At 38.3% G+C, this 16,556-nt stretch overlaps 1 protein-coding gene across 4 annotated transcripts in view; it reads right to left on the reverse strand.

Annotated features, from left to right (window-relative positions):
* The window catches only part of srfb (serum response factor b), a 46,436-nt gene that overhangs the window by 7,469 nt on the left and 22,411 nt on the right, over positions 1-16,556 (reverse strand). Inside the window, exons 3-7 of one of the 4 annotated variants that reach the window (XM_033979201.2) lie at positions 8,716-8,950; positions 3,487-3,639; positions 2,500-2,610; positions 1,461-1,655; positions 144-220 (exon numbers count right to left, since the gene is read on the reverse strand). In XM_033979201.2, the coding sequence (XP_033835092.1) occupies positions 144-220; positions 1,461-1,655; positions 2,500-2,610; positions 3,487-3,639; positions 8,716-8,950 (771 nt within the window). Of the gene's footprint in view, positions 1-118; positions 221-1,460; positions 1,656-2,499; positions 2,611-3,486; positions 3,640-8,715; positions 8,951-16,556 lie in introns of all 4 variants that reach the window. The other 3 variants (XM_033979203.2, XM_033979204.2, XM_055227327.1) reach the window with 3 other exon arrangements.

Here is a 16,556-nt window from a genome sequence, read left to right on the forward strand (position 1 = left end):
GGGGTGAAGCCATCCAAACTCATTCAGACCAAGCAGGGCCAGTGGGCCGGTGTAGTTTTAGTCGTAGGCTTTGGTGCAGAGCATGCGGCAGGTGCAAAGGGGAATTTGAGAGTTTCACTTGTGAAATGCAGATCTTGCCGTACTGGGTGAAGCTGCACCGCCGACACCGGGATCTGGACTGTGCCCGGAGGACCCGTGAGGAACACCTGAGGAACACCGCCTACGGAGAGAGGGACGGAGAGAGGGAGAGGGGGAAGAAAGAGAGCGAGGGGGGAGAAAAGGAGGAGGGAGGGTAAAAAAAAAAAGAAGGAGGGAGGAGACAGAGATAGAGGATGTGGTGGAACAGTGTTGAGGGAGGGAGAGATAGAAAAATGGTGAGATAGAGGGAAGGGAAGAGAGTGGGGGAGAAAAGAGGGAAGACAAAGCAAGGAAGGAAGGCGGGGCGGGTGGGGGAGAGTGATAGAGAGATGGACAGATAGAGGTAGAAAGATGGAGAGAGAGAGAGGGGAGAGGAGTGGGGGTGTTGAGAGGTAGGGTGGGGTAAGAAGAGAGGGAGAGAGAGAGAGTTAAAACATGTCTGGGTTACGCAATTAATGAAATTTTAATTTGAGTCTTGATCAGTTTGGTCTGGGTCTCGAGAGCTCTACAGCCAATCCTCTAATTTGACCTTTTCATGTTAAATGGCTCTGATTAAAAGTCTGTCTTGATTAAGTTCAGGGAATCTATATTGAAATAGAATTTGATTTCAGTTTCACAGGAGTGAATCTAATGAAAAATTGTGATTAATCCATGTGAAAAATGTGATTCATTTTTTGATTCACTGTGAAAAGTAAAACATTGTTAGCCCTTCTGTGACTTATTGTGTTGGTCCTTGCAGCAACAAATACAATAAAAAAACAATTAGAATTTCTTCACTGTTGTCATTTTTTATGCATATTAGACACATTATTTCCAAGCAGGTTTAAACAGAATATTTGAAATCACTAGACCTGCAATTGTATTAGATGCAAGGAAAATTTTTGTTCCTATTATTCCTATTATATAAAATATTCAAGGCTTAAAGTTCTCGTATCAAATTTTTTCTATATTTGAGGAAAACATGTCTTGCCCCAGTACAGATACACTGTATAAGCAGCAAAATATGTCCACTGTGTACTGTCAGCATCAGAAACGGTTTTATTGTCCAACAAATCAGGAAGTGCTTGGTTAGCATACTAGTTGTTGTTAGTTTTACTGGGATGCTCTGATCTCTGAAAGTTGTGAAAAGAGCTAATACACCATTTAGGATGTTTGTAATGTGAATGCATAAGGCAAGTGAGGATGGAGGAATAACTTTGGACCACTCCAACAGAGATCTGCTTTTCATATTGTACAACACCACTGAATATGTACTAAATGTGGTAAATCATGGGAAGAATGATAACAAACATTACATAAACTGAAACTCCCTCAGTCTGTACCTGTGTCCTGTGCTTGTGAGTGGGAGACCTGCATTGTGGGAGTGCCTTGGGAGAAGGCATTGAGCACAGCCAGCCCCCCGTCCAGCGCGGGCGTGGAGGCGTACATGACCGTGTGAGGGCTAGGGTACATCATGTGACCCGCCACTGTGGTAGGGACTGACGACGTGACGATGGTTGCCGGGAGACTCACTGTTGCTGAAGAGAAATGGGAAATACTGAGAGATGAGCAAAAAGTATGATCAGCCACCAGGGGGAGCTTTGATTTGACTCACTGAGTTCATTAGACTGGATTCACTGTGTTAAACCAATTACAACATAAGACAGAATGTCTTTTCTTTTGATTCAAGGACAACAAAAATATTACAAAAGCTGCTTTCTAGAAACTGGACAAGTGTCTGGTTTTAAAAGGTATGTAAAAAGCATTGTGCAAGTATCACTTAAAATCACAATGCTTTTATAAGCATGTTTAATGCTTTAATATTGATAAAGACTTTGCTTAGCCTTGCCAACACTAAGGAGAGTATATAATATTGTATAATTATAAATGCTATAATTTTAAGTGTTGTTTCCGATGTGTAAACAAAAGGAAACACTGTTTTTAATAGAACACTTCTGCTAAGTACTGTCAATCTGTCTGGCTAATTAGCTTTTTTATTTAGCCTGAAAACCTGTTGAACCTGCTGATCCTACAGCAAGCATTTATATTATAGAAAACTAGTTAATATATTATTATTTTCCATAACCAGACCCAGAACTTCCAATGCACATAAGACAATGCACTATAATGATTGTATTTCATTATAGTGCAAGGTTTATCATTTAAAACTGATTTCTATGTAGAAGGTTTTATTTATTGCTACATGTTCACATCTAAATCTAGTCACTCGAGTTCCTAGGAAGCAAGATTCCAAGGAAAGCAATATCATCACCATATAAATAAACAGGTCGAGGAACGCCCAACAGAAAAGTTACACAGTGCAGCTTCAAGTATCATTTGAGTCTTGAGATTTGATACAGTTTTTGGCAGTTTGATACGTACCGGTGGAGTTGGAGGAGGAGTGGGAGATTTCGGGGCTGCTGTCGCTGTTAGTGTTAGGCTGAGCGTTGGGATGGACCTGAATGGCCTGGAGCTGTTGTGACACTCCTGCTCCTGATCACAAGGGGGCGACATTCGGGATACAATAAGTCAATGAACACAAATATTCAAGGACAAAGGCACAAACAGAGGAAGGGGAAGTGTGAACAGGGTGAGGTTAGTTGTAGAAGGCAGCACTTAGCATCAATCACAAGTAAATAGTGATTTAAATACAGGTCTGGGAAAAATAAAAGATTGCAGATCTTCGTCCCAGGACTACAGGCGGAAGATATACATTAAAAAAAATAACAAAAATTTGATAAGTACATCTCCAAAACAACAAATGAGATTGACAGTCTAATTTTGCATATTGATAGAAGTAAAACTATTAAAAAATAACTTCAAAAGGAGAAATGTCTAGTATAAACTTTCAAACAAGTAATATTTCAGCACTTTTCAATTTAAATGTATGATCCATTCACATTATCTGCTAGACATTTACCACATTTCTTATGGATGGATTGACTCTTGACAGTACTACTACACCAAATGAATAAACACTATTAGAAGCTATTTTTCAGTTTGGTTTAAACATGGTTTGAACTTGAATTTTACTGTGATGTCATGGTGGAGGACAATAGGGTGTCCTTGGGATATTTTCAGACCAATGAAAGGGTCCCTGGCCTCAAAAAGTCAAATCAAACAGTTAGCTAGAGACAACCAGGTGCAGGCAGCATCAATCAGCACATCACTAGTGTTTTTATGCTTTTTTGTCTTGTTGACATGACAAATTATTATAAATTATTCGTCACAGTAGGCACAATTTCAACTGAACATACTTGTTGCCTCTTATTTTCCCCAGAGCTGTATTAGGGAGCATTGGCAGAGTGGTTAGCCTTAGCATTAGCATGAGCAGTGACAGCAGTGGTTAGCGTGAGCAGCGTGTTTCACCTGTGAGGGAGACAGCGGCGGGGAAGCGGAAGACTGCCTGCTGCCCCTGCGCTGATGCTGGGGCGGCCCCGTGCTGCCCCTGAAGAGCCAGAGAGTGAGACTGCAACTGACTGAGGGGGATGGTGGGGGTGCCAGGGGGGAGAGGGGTGCCCGCTGCAGACAGGCACACAGCCAAGAGGGGGCGAGAGGGGGGAGAGGAGAGAGGTGTTGAGCAGAGTGGAAATATATACTGGTGCTTTGAATCAAGAAGTGGGGTATTCCATAAAGCTAGATGTTTTCAGTCTCAATTTTATTTTGGTGTGCCAAATTAACTCCCTATTTTTCACAATGGTTTAATCATTTTAAAGCCACAGTATGCAACTTTTTACCCAAAAAATAAATAAATAGACTTAAATGAAAACTATTATCATTTTGGTGTTCATTGTAAGCCTGCTCATAGTAAGGACACAAGTTTTCAGTGTATCTCCACAAACCCGACCTGTATGGCATAAAATCTATTTCCATGGAAAATATTTGTATGGTTGGTTATGGTTTCAACTTTTTACATGTGCATGGACTCAGAATGTTACATACTGTACCTTTAAGCATTTAGGGAAGTGTGTTTGATGAAATTACATTATTACACCTATGATGTAAAAAAAAAAAAAGTAGTGTATATAAAGCTTATTCCTTGTTGTATTCCAAGTCTTACAGCATGTTGATGGAATACCTTCACTGTAAGAGTTTAATCAATTTAAGATTATGCATAAATTTGTATAGATCATACAGAATTTACAAATTTTGCAAAGCGCAATGACATTTTAGATACATGCAGTGATAATAGTCATAAAAATATGGCAGCTGATCAAGTCCTAAAGAGTAACATTACCAAACAAAAGCATGAAAAAAAACTGAAGCACTAAACCCTGCATTAGTCCAGGTTTAATCCAAGGCTTGCTTCTAACAAGATCAGTTACAAGAAGTTTTTCAATTAGATATGAATTACAGGGAAGTTTTGATACTATATTTGTGGGGGGATTTTTTTTTTGACTGGTTTGTTCTTTGTTTCTTCTTTCGAATCTAAATATATGGACTTAAATCCGCAGACGCCTGTTGTGGTGAGTGACGCGTTTGATGCGTCTGTTGCTTCAATTAATGTATATTGAGCATAATGTTGCCAGAATGAGTCACAGCTTCTATGGAAAAATCATCTCCATCATAATAAGAAAAATATTGGATTGAGATGAAGATTCACAGCTATACATTGAACTGTACCACAAGGTGTACACATGCCTTGAAATATTGATATATAATGAAATATTGAAACAAAACATCTGCACTAGCTACTATCTGCAAATAGTTTTCAAACAGTTGACAGCTCAAATTAGTTCTGTTGTCCCATTGTGTCATTGGGCAAGTACTTCACTCCCTTCTTTATGTGAATGTGACGGGATTTCTGTTGGTGTTTGGAGGAGAGAGTGTAAGTGCAGAATGGCAGCCACAGCTACAAAGAAACATTTACATTTTGCATTATTTCCCAAATTTGTACGAGTGGTTGTTTGTTATAAAATCTTTTCTCAGACATCTTCGGACCAAAACATCTTGCAAGGATGAGCAGCACACGCCTGGTTAGGAAAATGAGGTACCAAAGGATTTTTTTTAATTTTTTTTAAATGGTTTCTTGGCCAAAAAATAGATGGAAATGGACAGGAGGGAAAGTGAAAGTAAAGAGAAGAAAGTGATTAGGGAGGAAAATAAGTTACAGACTCATGTGTGTCTTGATACTGCATACATTTGAAGCTCCGCCCCCACACTTGGTCACATGTTTTGAAGACAGTTGCTGCGGTCAATGGACAGGCCCTTTCAAGCTGTCGACTGCTCAGGCTTTAGTCATTCAGACAGGGGGGAGAGAGCGCAAGACGGGGAGAAAGGGAGCGAGAAAAGTGGGAGAGAGGCACAGGGAGAAGGAGAAAAAGGGACCGAGAGAGAGATAGAGAGGAGGGGGGACAGATAGCAAAGGGGCGAGGGAGAGATAGGGGGGTGGGGGTGTTGTTCCACCTGGCATTGCAGTTATGTGGCAGACAGGTGGTGCAGAGGAGAGCCACAGTCATGAAGAGGAGGAGGAGGAAGTGTCCGTGAGCTGCCATTCGCACTCACGTCTCACTCTTAGGCCCTGTACCCAAATGTACCCATGTATTTCAGCAAAATTTGTCTCATCCCAGTGCAGATATATTGTATAAGCGGCTCTTGAAGTCAAAATAAGTCCGTTGTGAGCATTTAATTAGAAAAGCATTTCACTGCCCAGTAATCAGGAAGTGCACGTTGGCATGCCAGGTGTTACCTTGACAGTCATGGCGAAACTCCGCACTAGTCTCAGAGTTGTGAAAAGCACTTCTAAACTCAATGGGGAGACTAATTAGGATGTTCGAAATGCATAAGATAAGTGAGGATCAACTTTGGATCGATGCAAATCATTAAAAATGTGAAAAACTGAAGTAATTAATTTTAAAGAAAAACAGAAAAAACAGGTACAGTGCCTTCAAGTGGGTTTAATGTGACAACTAATTGCTATAAAGCTGAATAATTAATCCAGATTTAAAATAGTCCTTTGCAGAGAAGAGAGAACATATTTGTTCATGGTGTTATCTGCTGGATTTGTAGTTCTATAAAGTTGTTAAGCCATTTATATCAGTGGTATCTCAGATGTCACAGGTCATCTAGATGTAACATGTGTATAGGATTTAACATAATACAGTACACACTCTTGGCCAAATTCAATGCAATGCAGTTTAGAGACCAAACAACAGGAGTCACCTAATAATGCATTAAAATAATTTGCACTAGTATCCTTTGTGGAGCACTAAAGTTTGTCGAAGTTTGTCCAAGTCTAATGTGGAGCTAGTTCACTAAACTTCAACATTCCTCTTAATTTCTAGTCCTGTTTATCTTTGGTGAATACCTTCTAAAAATCAGCCTGTATTTAGAAAGGCTAATCAGTAAACAGCAAATTACTGATGGATAGTCTCTAACTGTATGTGGGACAGTTCAAAACAATGTGAACCAGAACTACTACTGCCACTTAATACAACATGGGCCTATGATGCTGACTATGTGACAGTAAAAAGACGTGTAGCTTTAAAGTGTGAAGTAGTCATTTTGTCACTGAATCACAGTTTGGTGTGAATTCTGATGCCAACTGAAACAACGAAAATCATCTGCTGTGGTTTGTTTACAATCAACTAGTTCACTTTGGCACAGCAAATAGGACACTCCTCCTGGTTGGATATTACTAGTATGAGCAGGAGAGGTAACATTTCACTTAGCAGTGGAGTTGCATCAGTTATTCAACAAGTCAAAAAACTGTTTATGAGCAGTTATATATTACTATGTAGTATTTTAGTACTTTTTGGGAGGAAGGGCACATAAATAATGGGGAGTGCTGAAATAGTAACATGTTTGGTTGCTGTCCATTGTGATTTAAATTTAATAGAATCAGATTTTAGTAAAAATAAATGAATATGGCCCTATAGGAAGCATTTTCTTAATGTTGTGGCATAAAAAACTAACTTTCCATCTGTCTGCGCATACAATTTTGTTATTTACATGAATTAACTTCATCACAATATTATAATCTCAAATTCTAACACTAAAGTATAAATAATTTGCTAGAACAACTGTGCAAATTATGGACAAAATTAAGATTTGTGTTTTTTGTTTTACAAACAGTTTTCTGAATTAAAAGACTTCCTTATTCATACAAATGTCTGATTGGCAATAACAAGCTAAATCAATTAAGCCAGCATATCGTGGAGGACAGTTCGTACTCCATTACTGCTACTCACTACCCCTTAAAAGTCCCCTGCGCGGTGGACCATTTCACTAAAGATCCCCTTAACGAACGGGTCATGTCTGGTTCAGGCCCAGTGTCTCCTTAAAGAACAACTCTATTATAATCCCAGCTTGAGTCGTTGAATATTCATGACTAATTACAGCCTGTATTTGTGTGGCCTCCCTGCCCCTGCCCTATTGTGTCCATCTCACCTAATTATTTCTGCCCCCCAAATGACAATCAAAGCCAGCAACGCCAATAGACTTCCTGGTTACGTACAAGAGAAAGTGGAGGAGCTGTTATATCATGTAAATAGTGCAAAGAAACAGAAGGACAGTCTATGTAAGATGGTGGATACAGGGTCATGGCACGATGCCATTCAAATTGTAATGACTTCATCACCAATGCAGTGGTGTTAACAAAACATGAAGCTCTGAGTGAGGAGAGTGATTATAAAGAAAAGCTTACGTCAAGATGAAAAATAACACTTCAGAAAGGACAATATACAATGCAGTTTGTTTTTCATTGCTAAAACAGTTTTGTAATAATTAATATTTTTGTGACGCAACACAATTTTGGATTAAGCAAAATTTACACAGTTTGATTTGTACATTTTCAAAGGCGTTATCGAGTTTTATGTTGTAACTTGTATTGATGGTATGTATACAAGGTGAGTGAAAAACTTTAGTTATTGTGAAAAAATGTTTTCTTGTTCTATAAAGCACTTTGAATTACTTTCTGTACGAATTAAGATGTACAAATAAACTCATCTTGCCTTGTCTGCGTCTTTGTGTCAAGTCTGCTGTTTTCAAGAGAGCAAGTATAACAGTTAAAATTAATACTTCAGTGTTTACGGCTAACAAGACCATTTTACTAAACCGACAATGCTGCTAACACGACTCTTCCTATGTGTGATGAGGCAAATGCATGACCATATTTGTTTTGTTTTTTTCAACATTGTGTCATAAAAATAAAACCCGTCTCCAGAGCAGTACATGATTATGCAGAGTAGGCCTGGCCAAAGTTTGAAAAATCAAATGCTAATCAATACTAAAACTAGTATGGAAACTAGATACTTATTTGAGAAAATAGCGATACTAAGAAAAGGCTCATTTTCATCCTGTGAATGTGACTTTTTTTGAGTAGCTTCAGAATGATCTTGAGCTGTATCAGAGTGTAACTATAAGACCACATCGACCAGTATGCCTATGGACCACTATGAAACCTACCCGGACAACTGCAGGATTACACAAATATAAGGCCACATGGTAATATAATAGTACTAAAATTCAATGTTGAAAATTGTGTGAGGTGGTTTTACTTTTCATTGTGGTATTGGAATTGGTATTGAGTATCGAGTCTATTCCTTAGTATCAAAATAGTTTGAAATCTTAGTGTAATTTTAATGCAGAGCAACATACCGGGCATGAATGTGAACCCTCCGGGCAGCTGCATGACACCCGCAGATGGCCCCGCGGCCTTTAGGACCGTCCCGTTGGCGCTGATGTTGCTGTTGGCAGACACTGGGGCCAGGTAGTTGGTGATTGGGTAACCGCTGCTCACCTGCATCGTGGTGGAGGTGGTTGGGACGGTGGCCTGGGTGCTGCTGACCGACCCGGGCAGATTTGCGACGGTGAACGTGGGCTTTAGAGTGTCCTGGAAGAGATGAAATAAAAATTATTTGAAAATGTGAAATAGAATAGACAAAATTATAATATCATTAGACTTTTTCACAAGCGCAGGTTTCAATGTGCAGCATTACACATTCAAATAACAAGACTTAACCAAAAAAGTGGGGCAGCAGTGACTCAAGTTGTTGTGTCCTTGGGCAAGACACTTCACCCACATTGCCTAGTATGACAGTGCTGGTGCAGATTGGCAGCCTCACTTCCTTTAGTCTACCCCAGGGCAACTGTGGCTACAATAGCTTACCACCACCAAGTATGGAGTGAATGAATTATGCAATATAAGCCGTCATTGTCCCAAAAATGTGACATAAAATGCATTATTATTGTTAAGAATCTTGAAAAACAAATGATTACGCAAGGCAAAGTATTCGCTAGCAATATAAATATATCTGTAATTGAATAAGTGCAGGATACATTTAATGCCATACTGTGAAGCATTCCAGCTAAAGCATAAAACAAAAACATCATGGAAACAAGCAAGTGGCGGGCCGTCCACCAGAAAAGCTACATTGAGCCCCTTAAACCTTAAAAAAAAACAGAAGGCATTATTTAGTAGCCTTTTCCTATAAAATTGTGGCCTCAATCTTGACAACCATAGCCTCTAATCTGTGTGAATTCTATGTGAAATCGCTAAAGAAAGTATACATTTGTTTTTAGTTGCCATGACTAAAAAAATTAAATGAAACAAAAGCGAAGAACATTGTGGAGATGCAGAGAGCTGGAGCAGGACGTGTTTGTGAGTGGGCTGAGATGAGGGCAGAGGTGGGCGTCAGCAGAGCATCTTATACACAACACACCATTTTACAAAGGCACAAAAGAAACCACAGAATTAGATTAATGAAATGTCTAACTGGGACATCAGGCTCTGTAATGAGAGCAGAGAGATTACTGTACATTACAAAACACACAAAAGGTACAAATATGGTAGAGCTATGTTAGTGCTTGCAGAAAACTGAAAACTTTATACTAATCGATACTAGTAGTTGTCCCTCACTATAACACAGTTCACCTTTCGCAGTCTCGCAGATTTTCTAGTGCAATTTTGCAAGCATTTTTTTTTTTACAGCGTATGAATGTGCATCGTGTTCTGCGTCCTGATTGGCTAAGGGACTGTAGACCATTGTCAATCAATCTCCTCCGTGTCTCATGTACACTACAGAATGCGTTCAGACAAATTTACATAAATGTTCGATCACTTGCAGTGTGACTCTGAAGTGCTGTATGTTTGCAAGTTTTCTCCCCGACAAAACCCACAATATCGATGAAATGTTCTGCACCGACAAAAGCACCTATGAAGGTTTGAACTTTGAGAGTGTTTAAACAAGAGAAACATGTAAGAAAATGTTAATCTCTGTCTGAGAAAAGTTTATAAATTGTGTGGTGAAGGGTTTAACAGCCATAAAAGATATATAATAATTGTAAAAAATAAAACTATTAGACTATTTCATGGATTTTGCGGGTTATTTTTTAGAAAATAACCCCTGCAATAAATGAGGGACCACTGTAGTATTAAAATTAGATATTCATTTAGACAAGTATCAATACTGAAATGAAGATCATTACATACATTTGACAAAGTTTGACCTATAACAAATAGTGTATTTTGACCTATAATCTAAACTTAAATGGCTTTTTTGGAAAATTACATTTAAAAAAAAAAAAGAAAAAAGAAAAGCGAAACAGGAGAAAAGCAATACATTTGTTCCTGAACATTGTGCCATTATTGCTATATCATTGCTTATATTTGGGAGCAATGTAAATTTGAAAACAGTCCATTAGGTTTTGTAATGAAACCTGGAGATCATATGAAACACGGCAGGTGCACCACTCCTCATAGTGGAAAAAATGTCATTTACAACTGTGTCACAGGTAAATGATGGAATAACGACTGTTGTTCAAGATGAGGCAGTGTGCACCAACAGGAACATGAAATATTAAATAGAATAGGCCTATCGCAGCAGGGACATTCATAAACAATACGACATCTGATTTAATGGCTGTGGTGGCACTACACTATTGAAAATAAATGCAAATATTATGAACAATACAATCGCTTAGAGCTGAAACAAGTTACTTGATTAAGCATAACTATTAAACTAATAGTCAATTTTGTAATTAATGAAATGTTAACGGAAATGTGTACTACAAAATCTGAAACCAAGAACAGTCACTTTAAAGGGAAGTTATTATAATAATAAAATAGACAACAGCAGACTGAATAGCAGTACAGCACTCTAACGCAACACATTTATATGTAATCAGCTACTTGAAGCATACACAAACTGAATTCGTGTCCGGTAAGTTAACGTAAGTTAATCAGATAACTACGCTAACATATTTATTCAGCTACATGACGCATAGACAACGAAGTGAATACATGTCTAGTATGTTAATGTAATATAATAAGTTAATCAGATAACTAAAGCATAAAAACAAACTAACAACTTTACTCTCGATCTCACTCCAAATCACTAAATCCATTGAATTCTTCATCCTCGGTGTTGCTTCTGAACAATTCCACCTGCTCCGGTAGATGAAGTAGATGAAGCTCCACTGTTATTGGTAGACAAGCCTAGATTTCCCTCACGCGGTTGTCAGTGTGACAATAACGAAGAAGTGAAATTATATATTTGAATAATTTCACATATAAGTTGCATCTGAAGATAAGTCGTACCCCCAACCAAACTATGAAAAAAGATTTATAGTCCAGAAAATACAGTAGTTCATATTGACAGCCCTTTCACAATTAAACTACTGATTAGTCAAAAGAAAATAATTGCCAGATCAATTATTATCACAATAATGGTTATTTGGAAGCTATATAATTTTTCTTACAGGTGGAATGTTTCAGAAAAAATTAAGCTTGGTTGGTTGGTTAGATTCCAGCTCCAACTAGTTCGGTCATTGTGTGACACTGTGCCCACTTTGCTTTTGTAAATGCAGCTGTGGGAATATAAAGATGAGTGTGTGAAGACTACGAATAAATGAATAGATAAATGATCGTCAAGCATATAAAGTGATATACCCAAGCTGTTCTTATAAATGAAATTACTTCGAAACTTTAACCAATCAATGCTCTGAGAGTGGTTGAGCTCTGTTAGTTTTTATATGTGACTGATTAGATGGGTGAGAGGTGGAAGGCTGAGGATAAACTTCAGTGATAACGGCTCAAAATGCAAACATAAAAGAGATATAGTTAAAGGGGACATACACAAAAAAGAATTAAGTTTTATCCATGTTATAACTGTATTCCCTCACCATTAGCTTACTCAAAGTTGTAATTTTTTGATCCATGCATATTTGAGTAATCCTGTATTGTCTTGCATTCAAGAGTATAGAAAATCTACTTTCAACTACCTCCTAACCCCACCCACAGCTCTGTATTTAATTTTTTTTTTTTTATAATTGGGACACCAGCTCACACACAGTGCTCAAAAATGTCTTATCCATGAGTTTTAGCTTCCTGTTTATTGATATTTTGAGGAGTTTGAGGCCTATTTAAAAGATATACATTTTGTTGTGCTATTATTTTGAATTGTTAATGGTAGCATGCTAGATTTTAATCACTCACCATGGATAGCCCCTTTCCAACAACAAAAATATGGAAAATAAAAAATCTGCTGGTTGCTATGATGAAATGCCACTATGAAAAGGTGAAACATTTCTATTAGGCCATGTTAGATCATTGTTAGTTTCCAATGAATATAATGTAATGTTATGGTTTAATAGTAAATATCTGAATAAAAGCATAATATGTCTTCTTTAAGCTACTCTCCTTTCTCTAACCCTGTTCCACTAAACGGATGATTTCTGCAGTTTACTCAAAGACTTTGGCCTGGTGGTTTTGCAGATGGCTGAGCAGGTGTCGTCTTATACAAGAATCTCTCCAAATGTAGAACAATGAAAACGCCACTGAAGCCTTTAGACAGGAGCACAGTTTTCAAACAGTTCAGCTCAGTGCTCACTGGTAGTCTTTGATAGTCCAAGGTCCGTCACCGCTTTAGTTAAACACAAACTAGAGAAGGCAAAAGGGGAGGCGCGCTAGCAAAACTCCCATGGCTCTTCAACCAAAAAGGAATGACTGACACAAAAATATGCTAATCATTTGTACATTCAATTTATCAAACAAAATGGGTGTAAATAGCTTAACTACAGGAAATACGTAAAAAGAATAATATTAGACCTCATATACAACAGATGTTTTTGCTTGAACATACCTATATATTATGTGCTAATGTAAATGCCAATTTTCTTTTTGTTTGTTTGATAATATGCTATGAATTGCTTTTTTTTTTTTTTTTTTTATAGGGCCAATATAACAAAAGTCCCTGGAATTGAAAGAGCTTCCTACAATGAAGACAAAAAAAATGAATCTTTAATATTGGTATCGACTGGCAAAACATCTTTGGGATTAACTGTCCACTCGTATAATCATGTATAGCAGGGGTGTCTAAACTTTTTGCAGTGAGGGCCAGATTTGGTGAGGTGAAAAGGTGCAGGGGCCGACCATTCGCCCTCATCATTCTTTGAACCATTAATATTAAATGTACATGAACTATTTAACTTTTTTTTTAAACTTTTTATTGCAACTGGCTTTCACCTTTCAAAAACAAAATGAATTATACACAGATTATAAATATGAAAAAGTGAACATTTAATCTGTGGTTTTGATTATCACAATAAAATTAATTCACTGAGATTTTCAAATTTATTCACCAAACAAACTGAGACTGGACTGAAACTGAGATCTGGACTGTAGTAAATAGGCCTGGTCTGGCTCAAAGATGGTGGTTTGGATGCGTAAAACGTCACGCAGGTGAGACAGTCTTGTCCTCGCACGGTTCTTTTTAAAGTTCATAACCGAGAACTAAACAAACTCAGGTTTAAAGAAATTCGAACATTTGCTGAGAAAATGCTGTCTTTATCCAATTGCCGTTAAAAGTCAGCAGAGCGCGACCTTGCAGCACGGCCCGGATCTGCTGCCATCTTTGGTGAAATATAATATTGCTTGTAAATGTGTATTTTACATTTGTCAACAGTGCAACGGGCCACACATAATTATTTTTATTCCAGAGGCTGCGGGCCAGTGGAAATTTGTACACGGGCCGAAATTGGCCCCCGGGCCGGACTTTGGGTATGCCTGATGTATGGCATTTACAACTTCCGAAATTCAAAGCTGTTGACAAATGATGCAAAAGATTTTCTTATATGTAAACCTAATGATTTTGACCCTTTGTGGCTGCTCTAGTTTCTGTAGCAGGATTGTAGATATTGACTTGAAGCAGTTGTCATTACTACGTGACGCCTATGCAGGTTAAAAAAGGTTGCACATTTACAAAAAAAAAAACAAAAAAAAACAAAAAACAAAAAAAAGCCTCTACAAGATATCCACAAACTTAGGAGTGAGTGTATTTGAGCGCCTCTTAACAAGTGAACAACTGTTGTCCTTAACACTTGTGAGAAAGTATGTCAAGGAAGCTGGCTGTGTCGATTGGTCACGGCTCAGTGGTAGAGCTAGCACTTATTAGCTGCAGTGGCATCAGGAGCAGACAGGCCACGAGGGGCTAAGGGACAGAGGGCAGGGGACAAGGCGCGAGAACAAACAGCTGAGGGACAGACAGCTGGACAGAAACCTGAGCGGCTAACGGACTTAACCCCTTCACATCCAGCTGAATAGACAAGAGGCAGAGACAGCAGGCTAATCACAATATGTTAGCTTTAGCCATGGGGGAGCTTCTGATCACATCTACAGTACAGAAAAAACAAACAAAAAAAAATCAGGAGCAACTGCAATGGTAACTGAAAGGGGACTAAAATTGTTTTTTTAACCTATTTAGAATAACTGATGAATGCATTTTGAATGAATGAATAACTTTTAACATGCAAGTTACAATTTCTTTATTTTACAATAAACTGCTAAGCAATATCTTTAATATAATATTGATGTGCCTAAATGGGATTGAGAGGAAGTACTTATATAATCATCCATCTACTTCATAAAAGCTAAATCTGTATTCTGCCAGCTTGAATATTAACCCTTGCACACGGTTGCTGTAAATGGAAGTTATATTATACCTTTAACAGTAACAACAGGAGGACATGTCCATTTTGTATAAATTGAGTCAAATTTAATGATTGCATTTCAATTTAAATTATTGCTTAGAATGCTTTCTTCACTCTGTCCAGGAAAATCTGCAAACTTTAATATTTTTGTAGGCTATTGGTAAAACAATTAAGTTTTATTGCACAAAGTAACGGCTCCTGTCCCATTACTGCTGTCAGAGGGGCGTAGTCTGAGTTTGGGAACACTCTTGAGGGAGCGCTCTTATCGGTCTGACCCACATAGTGACACCAGTGTTACCAGTGTCTTTGTTTGCCCAGCCCCATGTGTCGCCAGTTCAAGAGCCTTTTCTATAAACAGCTCTGGCTTTTAGCTCTGAGTCGAGGCACTGTATAGTAAACATAAGCCGCTGTCGTGTAATGCATTCCTCCAGACAGACCTGACTCAGGCCTAGTCCTGGTGATGCAGCCAAAACATGAGGCATTTCCTGCTGCTGGGCCCTCATCCATCCCATTACCCCCACAAAGAGGTCTCTACAACTACGTCTCAAAATCAGAAGTGAAAAATCCAACAGTGTATAACTGCTGTAGGACAGTCAGCCTTTTCCTTTAAGAGGTGTAAGCTATGGAACTCACTACTGATTTAAAGGTGCACTACGTAACTTTTTTGGTGGATAGTCTGCCATCAGCTTGAGGCATTATTGCTTTGTGGGGAATGTTCATCAGTATGGCATTAAACGTATCCATTTCCATGGAGACAAGAAGATAAAGCCACTAGGCCATGTTACAGGTCAGATTGATGGAGAGGCAACCCTGCTCACGGTAAGAATGGATGTTTTCAAGGTGCTTTTTCAGCAGTTCAAAACACTTTGAAGATTGCTTTGCCTAGAATTTTCCACAGTGTGGCATTGAACCTAACCATCCTTCATAGAGACTAGCACCATTTAATACTCACCATGGATGTTTATTGTCTACATATCCTGCCTTTAAAAAAAAAAAAAACTGAACAAGGGCTGTTGGTATCAGCATTGTACATAAATAAAACGCCTAATCTTATAAATATAACAAATTACTTTATCCAATTCTCGCAACCAAATCAATTACTATGCACATATGCCAAGACAAATTTGTTTAAAGTGGGTTTTAATTAAATAACTTTAAAAAGTCACAATCATTCACCCAGTAAAGGCACAGAGGCAAGTACCACGCAACAACAACAAAAATGCAAGATGCATTTCATGAAAGTTTACTTTTTTTTTGGTACTGATTTGAAAGGCAAATAGACAAAAATGTACTGACTGACTAACTGAACAGCACTTCAACGACATGGTAACTGCAACACAGAAGAACCCACAGTGAGGCGAACTTGGTAACCACCATGAAGAGAAAACAGTGGCTTAGGGCAATGCAGCACTTACTGTAATGAGGCAACAAATGAAAGCTGATTTATTGTTGTGAGAAGGGAAGTCTGAGCCATGAATCCTGTCCACATCCAGCTTCAGAAATCCCCTTAA

Source organism: Periophthalmus magnuspinnatus, chromosome 15 (genome assembly GCF_009829125.3).
Source record: "Periophthalmus magnuspinnatus isolate fPerMag1 chromosome 15, fPerMag1.2.pri, whole genome shotgun sequence".
Classification (NCBI taxonomy): domain Eukaryota; kingdom Metazoa; phylum Chordata; class Actinopteri; order Gobiiformes; family Gobiidae; genus Periophthalmus; species Periophthalmus magnuspinnatus.